Here is a 16794-nt window from a genome sequence, read left to right on the forward strand (position 1 = left end):
GGATGATGAGAGATGACAGTGGACATACTTCATGGAGGGAACTGAGGAATAGAAAATTCAATACAACACAGTCCCTGTACACAAGATTCTGGCTAGCGAAGGGGTCAGACACTGAAAAAATTATTGTGATTCAACATAAATAAATAGCAAAGGCATTAGAAAATCTAGTTTTTGACTATCTACGGCCTTTTTACATAAATTTTCTGAGTCTTACAAGAGTACTCATTTTGTTCTCTTTACTGATGAGGAAGCTGTAACTAGACTAAAGTTTGAGGTCTCATAAAAGATGCCCTAAAATTCTGTTAATTTCAAATACTATTATTTTGTGGAAGAGTAAATTTTTCTGATTATTAATAAAAGTAATCTAAGTGATTACAGCTGTTAGCTCTCAATTACCAAGGGGCTGATTATTTGGGACATCTGTTCTCTTTTTGTGCCCTTCGTGCTGTCTAGCATTTAGCTATAATATCTAAAAAGGAAAGAACATGCTAGTGGCAGCAGTAAGGTTCAGTACCATTGATTTCACGAGTTCCCAGAAGCTGTGGTAGCAGGCCTGCAGAAAGTGGAACAGATGATAACAGAAGCAAGGATGTTTGAGTAATACAAAAATACCTGATCTTTCCAGCTGTCTTATCTATGGACTGTCTTATCTTCCTAGAAAACTGAAAGACGGATGACAGCAGCAGATTATCTCCCATGACCTGAAACATGAAAAGAACAGACATTAAAATAGTACTGCTCTATTGGATAACCACCAAGAAAACTAGTCACAACTCACTACATTTAGGGACATTTAATATTTATGCTAATTTTAATAAAGATCAATGAAGAATCTAATTAGAGCAATGTGTAACTAAATTGAGAAAGAAAATATTAACAAAGGAGTTCTTTTTTGTTAAATAACTTGTCAAGTTTCCATATTATTTTCATCATATAACTTTCAAAAAACAATCCATATTACCTAATCTTCAATTACTATCATGATCCTGTCCCCCATGCTTCCAATTCAAATGATCATAAATGGGAAAATATAAGTAATTTATTATCTTTCAGTGTCTGACCCCTTCGCTAGCCAGAATCTTGTGTACAGGGACTGTGTTGTATTGAATTTTCTATTCCTCAGTTCCCTCCATGAAGTATGTCCACTGTCATCTCTCATCATCCCCTAGCCCTCTCAACTGGACCCAGTTTTCGAGTGTCCAACACCTCTCCCATCCTTCAGGACTTAAATTGCATGGCAATATCTCTAAGAACCCTTCTCTGAATTTTCTCAAGTGCCTTTCCTAGGGGTTCCCACAGTATCACATCCTATATTTCCCTTCTTACACTTATCCCAGTGAATTGTAATTACCTGCTTACTTGGCTGCCTTCTGCACTCAGCTGTGAGGGCATCAAAACAGTGCTGGACAAATAATGTGCAGTCAGAAAATCATTCAATCTGTGATTGAATTTGGAGACTTTATTCCCATATAAGATTCTGTTATCGATGTTTATTTCATTAATTTAGTCCTTTGGTTAATAACCCTCCCATAATGCTCTAGTTTTAGGATACCCCTTTGGTGGAATTAAATTCAAAATGATAACAGTTATATATCACCTTCAACTACACTGAGTACTTGAGCCAAACTCAAGGCATGTCTCCTAGTATTAAATAGTAGGCAAATATTCACCAAATAATATGCACACAGAGATCAAGAAGATTATAATCCTTGTTCTCCACGGTGGGAAAGATAATTTTTAAAAATTTACTCAAAATAATAAGTGTTAATGATGGGGGTTGTTACCACCCCAGTTGAACTTTATGGGCAAAACCAAGGGTTAGCAAACTTCTGTAAAGGGCCAGAGAGTGAAGACTGGGGCCATATGGTCTCTGTCACAACTATGCACCTCATTATAGCAAAAGCAGCTACATTATAGCAAAAGCAGCTGTGTCATAATAAGACTTTATTTACAAAACCAGGTGGTAGGCTGAATTTGGCCTGCATCCTGTAGTTTGCCAAGAGCTAAACCATGAAAGGCACAGCTAGTGTGGAATGCTAGAGAAAGGACTGAACTTGGGACTAGATATGGGTTCTAAAATCAGTTCCTTACATTGTCAGAACTATATCTAGACTCTGTAAAGAAAACCCAGAAAATAAGATATGGCCTTGGATGTTAAGATGCTTTAAACACTGGTAGGGGAGATAACAACAACATACAGGAAATATTAAATATTTTTATAAAAACAATGTAAATAAGTACTAATTGTGATTCACTGCTTTACGAATTCTAATGAAAGGGAGTTCAGTGAGTGGTGGCATTAATAAGGAAAGTATCATGGAAAACCAGAACTTGAGTATGATAAGTATTTGAATTTAGTGAGGGATAAAAGATAACTTAGGGTGTGAAAAGCAACATAAAGACAATGAAAGGCTAAATAAGCATAATGGTATTTTGTGAGCCTTGAGAAAAAAGGCCAAATAAGAGTAGAAGACATATTAATTAGGAAGGAGTGAGAAAGGGCAGGATGGTCTATGGTAGATTATACCATAGAAAGGATATCTCTCTTTTCTACGTCATAGAGTTCAGTATCACAATGTATTAAATTTTTTTCTGATTATCAACCATGAGATAACTATCAATCTAAATGTTTCCATTCTCTTTAAAAATATAAACTTCTATAGTTTTGTTACATTTAGAGAAATTTATCTTCCTAGACCTCAGGACAAGTAAGTATGAATAAGATTAGAGAATGGGCCCTTTCCCTGAAACCAAGAAAAACTTATCAACTATCAGGACAAAGAAAGTGTGTTCTAACAGCATCTAGCATATTATAATTGCAGCTATGGAACTAGCTACAGTGCTTCTCCATCAGGTAGATATTTTTCTACTCTGTACTACTGCAAACATGTATATTCTTATACACTAACTTTTACCTCCAGTTCCGTATATCCAGTGATCCACAGATGTGGTCCTAGCAACAAGAGAGACACATGGAGCAAACCTAAACTCAACCTACAACTTTTAATTGCCCAGCTGAGCAGTACCACCAGTTAACCCACAGGTGTGTGATAAATAAGTGCCTATTGCTTTATGCCACTGAGATTTTTGTGGTCTGTTATAAAGAAAACAGCTAACTGCTATAATCTACCTCTAGGTTTTTTCCATCGCAGCTCCCTGTCTCCCTCCACCCAAGGTAAACAATGTTCTGAATCCCATTTTATCATTCCCTTGCTTTCCTTTTTATATAATTTGCTAGATCTATTTCTGTCCTAAGTATATATTTTTACTTTATTAATTTGTGACAAAACACATTATATACAATCTTTTGAGAATTGCTTTTTTCATTAAATAATCTATTGCTAAAATTCATCCACATTGTGGCATGTTGCTGTAGTTCATTTGTTTTGATTACTCCATAAATTGTTCAATTTGTGCACATACCAGTTAATACATTCAATTTTCTTCAGATATAAACACTTAGATTGTCTCCAAGTTTTGTTACTGTTCACACCGCTATTATAAATATCCTTTTGCATGACTTTTGCTCTCAATGGGAAAGGGTATGCACTAGCAGCAAAACTACTAGATAATGGGCTATGCTTATGCTCAACTTTAGGAAATAATGTCAAACTGTTTGCCAAAGTGACTGGACCAATTTAAGCTCACTAGCAACAATAAGAGATCTTATGTATCCACATCTTCTCCAACATTTAATATTTTAAGACTTTTTTATTTGTTGCCAATTGAATGAGTATAAAATAATCTCACTGTAGTCTTGAAAAGTATTTCTCCGAACACTCATGAAGTTGAACATCTCTTCATAGGCCTTGGGTATTTTCAGTGAAATGCTGTGCATGTTATTTGCAGATTTTTCTACTGGGCTGTTTTTGCCTTTTTAAATTGATTGTAGGAGTTCTGATATATTCTGTACACTAATCCCTTGTTGCCTGTATGTTTCACATAGTCCTTTAACATACTCAAATTTATCAATCTTTTATTAAAGTCAAAACTTTTTGTCCCTTTTAAGAAATCATTCCCTACTGCAATGTTGAAAGCTATTTACCTATATTTTACTAAAAAATTTTAAAGTTCTGCTTTTGCCCTTTAGGAACTAAATTCATTTGGAGTTAATTATTTGTATTTGATGTGATGTCAGGATGAAATTCCATTCTACCCATAAGGACAAGCACTTTTTTTCCCCAGCCCTATATATTGAATAGTTCTCATCTTTTTCCCACCAACGGGGCATGCCTCCTCTGCCATTTGTTAAAGTTTATGGTTTACTCACTTCATCCCTGCTCCAGGTTCTCCGCCTTGTAATTGTTAAGTGATCAGGAGGCTCTGTTGGTTGAGGTCTTGGATCACTAGACCGACAGTTGTTTCCTTCTGGCGTTTTAGAGTGAACTAATGGAGGGATCTTCCGGAAGTTGAGGCTTTCATCAAAAACACGATCAACTAACTAATAGGACAAAAGCAAATCCTTATGAGCACAGAGTAATTTGGAAAAATATAGATATTGGCATTATAGTTTTTATAATTAGACAGAAGTCATTCCATTCTCAGGTAGTAATAGAAGCATGAAATCTTCAATAAACCAATTACTTCCTTTTTATAAGCACTTCAAAGGTGTCTGTTTTATAAAGTAAATGTTCATCTACATCGATTTTCAAAATCCAAAATATGTAACTATGTTAAATTTGAGTCTTCCATGGATAAGGTTTCCCCTAAATGGAAAACACAGATGGTAAATAGAAAAAACTGAGCCATGTAGATGGACAAGGAGTTCATTTTACTCACATTGCCTTGCCCGTGTAAAATAATCTTTTTCTTTTAGTTTCCTATCTTGTTTTTTCCTTTTATTCTCCCCAAATCCAGGTGCCAAATTTCTTCACAGATAAATAAATTGCAAATTATAATTAAGTTTCCAAAAAAATAAAGTTTTTTTAAATTCACAAAGTAAGTATTTTTTGGTCTTAGATAAACTTTTAGCAATGTTACAGAAATGACATATTCCAGTACAAATGATATACTGCCATCTACAGTGCAAATTATACACATACGGTACAAAGTAGCTCAGGTTTACTGAAGAAGGAATAAATTCTAGTACAATAATAAGAAATAAAGCCAAAAGGAAAAAATGGAAGTCTACTCAATGAAATGTTTGAAAAATTTTACTGGGTCTGAGTGAAGGTACAATCATGTTAGGTAAAATTTAGTTAGACAGTTGTGAAAATAATATCTTCATCATTTAAAGTGTACCAGAAGAATTGTGTATGTCTTGCCACCAAGAGGATTCTTTTGTTTTTCACCAATAAGAATGATTTTTATATACATTTACAACTGATCACTGTGGTAACAAAACTCTACACAGGTTGATGAAACATCATTTACCAAATTAGACAACACATAAATGGGAAAAAAAACAACCAAAAAATAACCATTAAAGTAATAAGATTATAAAGGTGACAAAAAGCAACTGAAGAAAATTTTAGTAGTACAGTTTACCAGAATTAAATTTGTCAGAGAGGCTAGCCATTTTTGGCTACTATTGAGAACATTATTTTATAAAATTAAGGGAAAGGAATGAATCATCAATATTAGGGGCTGGCAAATTTTTTCTGTAAAGGGTCAGATAATAAATATTTTAGGCTTTGCAGCCATACCGCTTCTGTCCGACTACTCAATTCTGACGTTGTAGCATAAAACAGCCAGATGATAATTAAATTAGTGTGGCTTTGTCCTAATAAAACTATAATTCATTTTTCAAAATGCCAATCTTTTGTTTGTATCTCTGCACCAAATCAAGAGAGCCAACATGGCCAGACTACATTATTTTTATATTATATGTTAAAGGCACCTTCTGGAGCCATGTATTGTACATGGTGCCCCCTGGAGTGGGAGGGCAGGAGGCCCTGGTTTTGGAAGGGCAATAGTCTACATATGCTAACTTACATTGCGGAGTTCACAAGAGTGTTTCAAAACTGGATACACATATTTGAGTGTGTGTGTAGGTATATTTCAATTTTTGAAGAAACTTTGTGTATACATATGCATGTGTATGTTCATCAACAGAATTAAAGTCGTGAAAACTGTAGAATTTTTCTTTCTTTGCTACTAGAGATAACTCCTAGTTGAGAAGCTATGTAAAATTTACAAAAACTTTATACAACTATTTATTATTTATACATTCACCAAATTTGGATTTGCTTTTCCGATACCGTTTATTTTCATATTTTACAAAGTGCTTATTTTAAATCATTTTATAGCTTCATGTTAATAGTAGACAAAATGTTAGCCTTTACTAGTTTTGTTATAAAAACATAAAAGAAACTTGTTAAAGCAAAGTTGGAAAATGCAGAGCTTCATGCAAACAGGAAGGGTGGACGTAACTAAAATAAACTAAGCAAAAAGCTAAAAGCAAAAGAAATAAAGAAAAGAAAGAACCTTATGCATTTCTCCATGAAGATCTCCTACCTCTTCTCTAGTGTCTATGGCAGAGCCAGGGGTGGTGGCAGCAGTGCTTACTGTGGTACTAGGGGCAGTGCCTGATGAAGTCACTGAATCTATCTCTCCTGCTACATCGTTGATTTCCCGAGCAATGAGAGCAAGATCTTGGCTGATCCTGGCAATAATTTTAGAAAAGAAGTTTAATACTTTCAAATAACAGGTCTAGAAACAATCATTTTGATAGAATCAGTTACATAAGTTGTATATTTAGTTAGAGATTTGTACTCAAAATTTAAGATTTTTTTGGACATGCTATTAACTATTTGATACTCAAAGTCTTAAACTTTAATTCCAAATATTAATAAAACTAAACTGCACGTCATCTACAAATTGTCACTTTGAAAAATACATGTTAAACACCTGAAGTAGTGATATATCTTTTAAAAATACACTGTTAATGTTAATGACTATACAGGAGTTCTTAAACTTGGGTGTGGTGAACAGAATTCAAGGAGTCCATGAACTTGAATGAGAAAAGCAATTACAACTTTATTTTCACTACTCTCCTAACTGAAACTTAGCATTTCTTTCAATTATAAATACAAGCAATAAACAACAGTGGTATTAGCAATACTTCTGATTTTTGTCAGCAAAAGTAATCACATTATAGTTGCTACAAGTACCTCAAAACACTTAGTCATCACTATTTCAAAATTACTGCAGTTCATTAAACCCACAGCCATAACACTCCATTTAGTAAGTTAACAGAGAACCATATATTACTATATACCTTTAAAAATATTTTGATAACTGTATTTCAATATAATTGCATTTCTTTGTCATTCTAAGTATTTTACGTTTATGTATTTAGAAACATTCTTCTGAGAAGAGCTCCCTAAGCTTCCCCAGACGGCCCGAGGGGTGTACGGTACCAAGGTGAGGAACTGTGACACAGCATGGCACTTTACACCATATACCATACCTCACAGTACACAATATGTCATTTGAGGGTCACAAGGTAGAGGCAGAGCTTGTGAGGTAGAACATATCTGATTATGAATAAAGACACATTTTAGGAGAAAATTACTGGCTTGCTCATGACCACACAACTTAGGTAGCTAAGACAGGGCCAGATTCCAGGTTTAGAGCTTATTTCCATAAAGCCAGTTATTTGTATTTTTAGCTACATGGATTGAAGAATTAAATAATTGTTATGGGTGATAACTGAACATTTTCTAAGTTATGCATCCACTGCACATGATATTTATTTGGCTACTTCCACAGGGAAGGTTTTGGAATGACAGAATATTTGTAAAGTACCTGTTTTAAGATTCCCAACTCTAAAATCCAAAGCACAAAGTAACAGTTTTTTAACTTATGCAAAATGTGAGCTTGAAAGACTTTCAAGGAATGCAGTAATTGCATAAAAACTTAACTACAGATTTAAAAAGAAAAGCTATGTGGAAGCTTATGGCCCAACAGAAGCAATCTGTGATCAATTCCTTTTTATTTACCAATAAATATTTACTGATCTGGCCACTGTGGTAGGCCCTAAGGGCTGCAATGGTGAATAAGCAGACAGGGTCCTTGGTATCAGAAGCTTAGAATTATATTTTCAAATAATCAAAACCAATACTTACCATTATATTACAATCAAAACCATTATAAAGAAGCTTTATATTCACCAACTCTAATTCTTACAACCACCTTGTAAGAGAGGTATTAATCAGCTTGTTTTGTAGATGAGGAAAATCAGCCTCAGGAGAGGTTATGCAACTAATTTTTCGGTTAAGGTCACAAACAGTAAGTGGTGTAACCAGATCTTTCTATACGTCACGCTATATCTCATATTACCATTCCACATCTAATTTTTAAAAACTTGTTAACTGTTGATGTAACTCTTTTGAGAATGGGTGTAAACTTGTTTCCTTAGATAAAATATTCCATTCTTGTAATTTCCTAAAATAAATGAACTAGGATGAGAAACAGAATAACCCAGTTTAATGAGATAAGAAATAGACAACTTTTACTTATCTAACCATCTATTTTATTTTTAAAGTTTTTTATACAGACATTTGTACGATGAAGCTTCTGATATTTGTAGAAAGCAGTAATGAATTAAAAAAAAACACAAACAACAGCAATGTCAACATGTTATACAGCAAAAACTGTACTACAATGAACTCTTAATGTATATACCACGTATACTGTTCAGTTAGTAGGCATCCAAAAAGCTTTCTTTTAATTTACAAGTATGTTGCATATATACCAGCTGTTTCTTTGCATGGCAATTCCTATCTTAAAGCTGACTCAATAATATAGACCATTAACTTAATTTAAATCTGCATTGCTTCAAAACCTTAGCACCTACTAAAACCAGTATTAGGAATTCTAAAAGACATATAAAATTATCAAGAAAAAAAAGCCAAAGTTATGAATATCTTCAGAAATAACAATTTTATGACTCAACAGAGAGAGTATGGATCTATTCATATGGTTGTTCAATCTAGGGTTAGAAATTAATTCTGTAATACTTCTAGATTACATTTATTAGAATATTTTACAATAATGTAGTTCTTTATATCTCTTGTATTCTGTGTTCTTTCTTTGATCTCCAAGTTTATAACCCCTGTTCTTATTCTCAATCTCCACCTCTATAAATCTGCTGAAGGAGGAAATTCTAAAATGAACAGACCTTTTATTTGGAGTTTTGCTTCCATCTGCTTCCTTTACAATACCAATGAAAACTCAAGCCTCCTAATTAGAAAAATGGATAATTTTCACATTTAATTTTATTTTATTACAAAATATGGATAGGATAACAGTCCTTAAGGAAGGAAATATAGTTTCAGGGTTAAGTTCTATAACATCTGTGCTAATTTTGTCTATAACCAATAATCCAATTTCAAAAATTTTGTAGAAATGAATACACATTATTTGTAAAAAGGTGGGGTAATGAGGACATACTTTATGAAGTTTATGATTTTCTCAGGTGAACTATCTCAGTAATGTCCCCTTTCTTATTTAAATCAATTAAAGGTTATTTTTCACTGAAGGGTTAAAAACAGGGGAAAATATATTAATAATACGCTTTGGGTATACTGGAAGTTTAAAATATTGAAAATGAGAGTCCTTGTGAAATGCATGTCCTATTAAACATGCAATATTTGCAAGTGTGACCTAATAACCATGATAGAAACAAACTATCAGACTTTATTGATTTAAATTGCCAACATTAACAGCCTTTTAGGTTTTTTTTTTGCAGTACGCGGGCCTCTCACTGTTGTGGCCTCGCCCACTGCGGAGCACAGGCTCTGGACACGCAGGCTCAGCGGCCATGGCTCACGGGCCCAGCTGCTCTGCGGCATGTGGGATCTTCCCGGACCAGGGCACGAACCCGTATCCCCTGCACCGGCAGGCGGACTCTCAACCACTGCACCACCAGGGAAGCCCGTCTTTTAGGTTTTAAATTAACTGAAAAGGAAAATATCTGCTTTATCTTTTTAATAGCATATTAAGTTTCAAAAGTTTTTATATGTAAGTAGAGTTTCAAAGGATATACATATAAACCATGAGCATGAGACTGCCTTTGATATTACTGGAAAAAAGGAAGTGATGAGCTACTAAAGAAGTATCCTAGATTTAGAATCCTAACATTGAAGAGAATGATAACAAATCAAACCTCTTGTTACTTTAACACTGGATAAGAGATTATAACTATAACTTTACTTAGCTTTTAAGAAATAATTTAGTCTACTTTTTAAATGACAGGAGTGATAAAAATATAAAATTAGTTTTAGGAGAGACATTTAGGGCCATTCCAGAAAATCTTATGTTGAGTCTGACTTTATAATAAAGAATCAAAGAAGCCTAGCTCTCAAGAGGCATAAAGATTAACTCATATACTTGACCTAGCTAAAGACTATAGGGAAGGTTCACAAAAGTTTCCTACTGACAAGGAAGATCTTATTCTTCTTTTGGTGGAAACTCTCAGCTATATTTATTATATGTTGATGGAATTTTGATGCAATATTAGAAAAAACCTTAATGAAAGAATTATGGCAATCCACATCTATTGTGGGCATTTAATGAAAGCACGGAGAATTGGGAGAAATAGGTAACCTGAGCCACAAAAGACTGGCTTAGGTTGGGAGAGTAATGAATTGAAACTGGAAGCTCTTTTGGGTAGCCAAAGCAATTTAATGGCTGGCCCAAATAGAGGATTAAAGTATGTAGAATCTGTTTCTGCCCATCAAAAGAGGTAGGGATTTAATTATATATATTTTTAAAAAGTTACCTCCCATTTTCTTCAATGAAACTAAGTTTAAATGTGAGCTTAGCACCACAGATACGTTATATTTACGTAAGTGTAGTCTTTAAACTTATGAATATGCTTCAAATAAACTGAGCAAGTCACGAAGAGGTAATGGTAAGAAGATAACTTTGAAGGTCTTAGCACACTCTCGGCCATCAATAAACAGTTCCTAAATAAATGAGAAAAATTAAAGAAACAACCACCACCACACCACCCCATGCCATCTCCACCAGACACAAAGTCTGCAAGTTAAAAGAAGATGGTGTGAAGTCACCTGACAGGAAAATACTGCCCTTATTCAATGAGCAAGACTTGAGAGAGCCAAAGTACATGCAAAGAGGTAGTATAAGGTACCCTCAGGTCAGAGAATATGATGAAGGCATAATATCTAGGAAATGCTGAAAAACTATACAGAAATTGAAGAATAACTGTCATTTGACAGTTATTCTGGGCACATGTTTTGTTCCTACCCTTGCTATTTGGATCTGGCCTAGCCCAACAGAACAGACAGACACAGGCTGGACCTGGACTTCAGCTATTGTGAACCAATAAAGCTTAAAACTGACTGAACAGATGTACTTTATACCTTGATAATGTAAGTTTTATCTCTATGGTGTTTTCTCCGAAATAAAAAATACTTTAGTATTATTAAAGCTCACTTCCACACATACCCCCAAATATAGTATACCTTTTAACTGTATTGCCATTAAAAGACTTTTTTAACTAAAATAGATTGCTATGCATAGATGTTTCATTACATTACTTTATAGATTATAAGGAACCCCATACCCCTTAATTCTGGCCACTAAATTAAACTGACTCTTAGCAAAAAAATAAAACAAAAAAGTTTTTAGTAATGTATTAAACTTACATTTGGTTTTTCATCGTTAAGATCACCACACATTTGTAATTTTAATTGCAAATATTATTTAGGCTTGAAAAATATAAAACATAGTTCTATTCTAAAATTTTTAAAAATGTATTTGATAGGTATTCTTATTTGAATTTCACTAATAAAAGTATTATATGTAAAAGACTTAGTAATAATAAAAGTCTTTTCCCTCTTGACATGAAGTGTCAGATGACTTTACTTTGGAGGCCATCAAATCAGGGAGTAGGACTCATTAGGTGGGTGTTCTGTGATACATTTATTTAACAATCATTTCAATATTAAAAAAAAAAACAGACCACTTATATATCAGCGTTATTATTCTCAGGTAAAAAAGAACATTTTAAAATAATGTTTGGATTGAAAATGTGAACAAAACCTTGGTTGAGATTCTTAGGTTTCCTATTTGTACAGGGTAAGCCTAATAGAATATCTTATAAGAATATCACATTGATTCTGAAACTCCAATTACATCTGGAGTCATACAGAAAACAGAAAGCTCACAATTAAGTTCTAAATATAATCATATTTGAGTATACACACACACCACACTGTTTTCTCTGCACTCCACTTAAATATAACATTTATTGATATCTTACTATATGTCAAGCACTAGGTTATGTACATGGATCAGTCTGTCAACTCTCTCAAGTTGGCACTACTGTTATGTCCATTTTACGCATGAGATCACTAGAGCACAGTTACTTGTCAAGTGTCATACAGACCTTGTGGGTAGAGCTGGGTTTCAATCTAGAAGGCCAGATCCCAGAGTCCACGATTTTGATCATTCAGCTATACTGCATCCTTATAATTTAGGTTATATCTCTGAGTTCAACAGTATTCTAGGTTCACTCACCATTTCCTGGCAATATCGTCTATGACCACAGCTTCAAGTATTTTCTCTTTGACTTCCAAAACGATGATTCTAGCTCTCATCAGCTTCCTATGTTGCAGAGCCATACGCTTTCACATGGCTGTTCCTTAAGTACCTTAAAGTCAGTATGTCCAAAACGAAGCTTGTCTTCCTTCCTGTCTTTTGTCTTCCTTATTCTTACCAATATCCATTTGAACAACCATGGAGTCATGCCGGCAGTCATCAAACGCTGTCAACTGTTAACTCGTCCATATCTCCACTTGTACGCTCACTAACACTATCTTGTCTCAGGTCTTCAATATCTTGCACATTAACTTCTAGAATAGATTACTAGTTTATCTCTAGGCTCTCTTCTCTCTCAAACAATTCTACAAAATGCCCTTCAGAGTTACCTTCTTTTTTTTTTTTTTTTTTTTTTTTGGGGTAGCGGGCTGGCTCTGTATTATCTTCAATTTGGTCATCCAATAACTATACACCTTTACATCTTATACCTAGACAAACTTCACATTTTTTAAAACGTCTTCTGTCACTCTGCCTGTATCAACTGCACACAACACTTTTGCTTCTTTCCTCTGACTGAACTGAGGACACCCATGTCTAAGTCATCTTTACAGTTTACTCACGCTAAACACTACATTCTGCTCATAGGAGTTGCTTAGGAATTCTTTGTTGAGTGGACGGGGATTACACGCATATACACAAAATATATAAAGAACTTATGCATACAAAAACTTGATCCAAAACAAAACTGCAGAGGTGTAAAGGTGCAAAAGGATCTCACCTTTGCAAATAATACCTTCAATCAACATTAGGATAAAATATTATATTGCCTTTATGATTTAATCCTCTCCTATAACATATCTATAATGAACTGGTTGTTAAACCTTAAAATAAAATATTAACTAGAACTCTCTCCTAAAAAATTTAATGTTACAGTGGAATGTGTAATAATGAATCTAAAACACTGAAATATCGTTAAGTGCATTGTGATCCAAATGAGAATTATACAATCTTCCAGTATAATTTTTAGGTTAAATGTATTATATATGATAATCCGTAAAGGTGGTATTATAGCTTTGTTTACCCTAAAATTCATAAAGGTATAATCTAAGAAATTCCCAAGGGAAGCAAATGTGTATCTGTGTTATAATGGAGAAACTGGGACAAGCATTATCGAAAGCACATGTATCGGGGTACCTGGAAAAAAGTTTCCTCTTCAAATTGAAAGACTAAATATATTTTATTTTGCTTATATTCTTTATATTCTAGATGGAATTTTTGTGCTTTAAGTTTAAACGAAGGTAAATAATTACTATGTACGGACTTACAAAGTGCTGGTTTAGTAATATAGCTCTAAAATCTAAGCAAATAGAATATAACAAAGCAGAAAACATTTTGTAATAAATTAAAATCACTATTGTGCTTTTCAAATAAAAATATCTTTACCTATTACTCTTAAAAGTATTGCTCCAGGGCTTCCCTGGTGGCGCAGTGGTTGGGAGTCCGCCTGCCAATGGAGGGGACACGGGTTCGTGCCCCGGTCCGGGAAGATCCCACATGCCGTGGAGCGGCTGGGCCCGTGAGCCATGGCCACTGAGCCTGCGCGTTCGGAGCCTGTGCTCCGCAATGGGAGAGGGCACAACAGCGAGAGGCCCGCGAACAGCAAAAAAAAAAGTATTGCTCCAGCATGTGAGTTTTCTTAAGTGAAAGTGGTAGCTAATTTAAAGAAATAAAGCTATGTATTTCTCCATTCTATTTAGTATGTGATTCATAGTTATTTGAAAATAAATTTTCTTATATTAAGCAAACTTATCAGCGTCTTACAGGAACATTAAATATCAACATTAACTTTCCTTGCATACTTCCTATCCTCCCCCCGCCTTTTTAAATTTAATAAACAAAAAGGACTTTCTCTTGCTTTGAGATGTATGGCTGAAAAATATACCTTGAAAAATTAAATCCCAATAGCAAGTTTTATTAGCATAATGCTACTAAGAAACTGGAGGAAAAAGGCATGAAATCATTAGAGGTTAAATAGCCTAGCTTTAAAGTACTACTATAGATAATAAAATATACATAGACAAGGGTAATAAAATGCACATACTAACAAAATAAAACTAAGTGAAAATATAACAGACAGTTCTTATTCACGTTCCCCTTTGTATCATAATTCTTTTCTGTTTAGGGGCAGAAAAATGGGTTTGGCCCAGAAGAAGGTGTTTAGTGTTCTAGTTTGGGGTAAAGAGCTTGAGACTCAAAGCCTCCTAAGAAAAAGCAGAACACTCTAGTTCCCTCAGGTACCCCTTGAGCTCATGTGGTGAGACTTCTGCATGGGAAGGAGAAAAATGATGAGACAAGAGCAAGGCCTGGTGTTGCCAGCTGTGCCCACAAGAAAAAATGTAGTGTCAAGATTCTCTAACAGTTTTGTGGGCCCATAATAATTCATGGATCCCAAAGCACATATATGCCTGTACTCTAATCAGAACTGGTTTACAATGCTTCAATAACCATTGTCATTTATACGGCCAAAAAACAATGTTTAAGCAGCGTAATGAGATTAGAAGGGCATGTTCTTTAAGAACGAAAAGCAATCACAAGTGAATAGTCATTAAAGACAAAAAAACCAAAAAACCGAAAAACCTAAACATTAAACTAATGAGCCAGAAAAAAACAATTCACAGAAGTCCACAGAGTAAAGAAAACAAAAGATGAACATCATAAAATCATCATAAATGTTTTTTTAAAAAGCATTTATGAGTTATTATAAATAAATTCTTTAATAAATGTTGTCAAGTATAAAACTTGAAGATTAGGGTCTTAAATTAAAGGCAGAAATAATTTTAGCATGTACACAGTGAAAATGTTTAGGTAACATGTGGCATACTGCAGTAAAATTTAATACCTTACAAACTTAAAAAACCCTTAACTACTATAGCATTTATTTGAGTAGAGCCTCTCTTTAATGTTCAACTACGATGTTATCTATTAAAAATCACATCCGCAGCATGAATTTTACTTTTTATTATGTAATCTTAAGATTATTATAAATACATTTATTTAATATTCAAAATAATATTTTCATTTAATTATTAAAGGATTGTACTGACTGTATCTAATGAACTCACTGAAGTGTGAGTAATAATCTGACTAACTCTAATTCTCCCCAGAGAACATTAGCAACATCTCTAACAAGTACACTATTACCTCTTTGGAAGGTAAAAGGAAAGTAATCAAAAATTCAGCTGCACAATTCTCAATTATGTAGAGCTGATACTGACTACCTTTCAAAAATTATATTAATTCATCAGTATCTCTACTAGAAATAAGAGAGGGCAGTTTACCAAAATAAATTAATTCTACAATATGTAAGTAGCACTCACATTAAAAATACCATATAAAAAAAAAAAGGATAGACAGTAATACTACCAACAAAACTAAGTTCATAGTTATCTGTGGATTTCATTCCTTGGACTATTAGTACAAACCAAGTAAAAGCTAAACTTGTTATCAAGTCGAAACAATTTCAGCTCTTAGAGATAACCCATTAAAACCAACCTGGCTATTTCTTCTCGATGAGCAGTCCAATCTCGGATGTAGTCTTCCTGTTCTTTTATCCGGTGTTTGAATGAAGAACTAGTAGGCATTGCTGACCCAGAGCTCTGCAATCGAGTCGTTTTCAGGGCTGGAGAAGTACGTAGACGGGTATGTTTAGGGGAATTACGGTTTGATCCAAATTCATCTTCTGAGGTGGAAGCATAATCAGTAGGAAAGCGCCTCCATCTTGCATTTACTAAATTAGTTTAATTATTAAAAAAAGAATTATTATGTTATCTTTTAAAAGAGGTAAAATAAAAATCATGATTTCAAAAACACCATGAGAGCACACACAGCACAATTTTCAATAACTGATGTACACATACCTCACAAAAACCATAAGTCTACTACTCCTTAAAGATAGAAACATTATACTTTGGTGAATTAAAAACAATGAGGAATTAAGAACAATAGAAAGATCACATTTTCTGTAGCATGGTGAATAAACATTCAGATGAAAAATTCACTAATGACAAACAACTAAGCAAGCTCTATTCATAAATGTTTAACTCGGGTACTACTTAATTGCAAATATTTCTCATTTAAGTGATGATATGGATTTTTTTTAATGATAGCAACAACAACAACAAAAATAAAAATAAAGGAAAAGATTTCCTCATGCCACATGGACTTTCAACATGGAGATGGTAAAAACCCTCTTTTCCCAACATACAAATATGCATAATTCCTGCT

At 33.9% G+C, this 16794-nt stretch overlaps 1 protein-coding gene across 6 annotated transcripts in view; it reads right to left on the reverse strand.

Annotated features, from left to right (window-relative positions):
* CEP170 (centrosomal protein 170) overlaps positions 1 to 16794 on the reverse strand; it is a 147154-nt gene that overhangs the window by 7624 nt on the left and 122736 nt on the right. For 4 of the 6 annotated variants that reach the window (XM_007462631.1, XM_007462629.1, XM_007462630.1 and 1 more), the window contains 4 exons: positions 16063 to 16297; positions 6457 to 6604; positions 4271 to 4441; positions 613 to 701 (listed from right to left, as the gene is read on the reverse strand). In XM_007462631.1, the coding sequence (XP_007462693.1) occupies positions 613 to 701; positions 4271 to 4441; positions 6457 to 6604; positions 16063 to 16297 (643 nt within the window). Of the gene's footprint in view, positions 1 to 612; positions 702 to 4270; positions 4442 to 6426; positions 6605 to 16062; positions 16298 to 16794 lie in introns of all 6 variants that reach the window. The other 2 variants (XM_007462633.1, XM_007462632.1) reach the window with 1 other exon arrangement.

This window comes from Lipotes vexillifer, unplaced genomic scaffold (assembly GCF_000442215.2).
Source record: "Lipotes vexillifer unplaced genomic scaffold, Lipotes_vexillifer_v1.1 scaffold104, whole genome shotgun sequence".
In the NCBI taxonomy this organism is placed as follows: domain Eukaryota; kingdom Metazoa; phylum Chordata; class Mammalia; order Artiodactyla; family Lipotidae; genus Lipotes; species Lipotes vexillifer.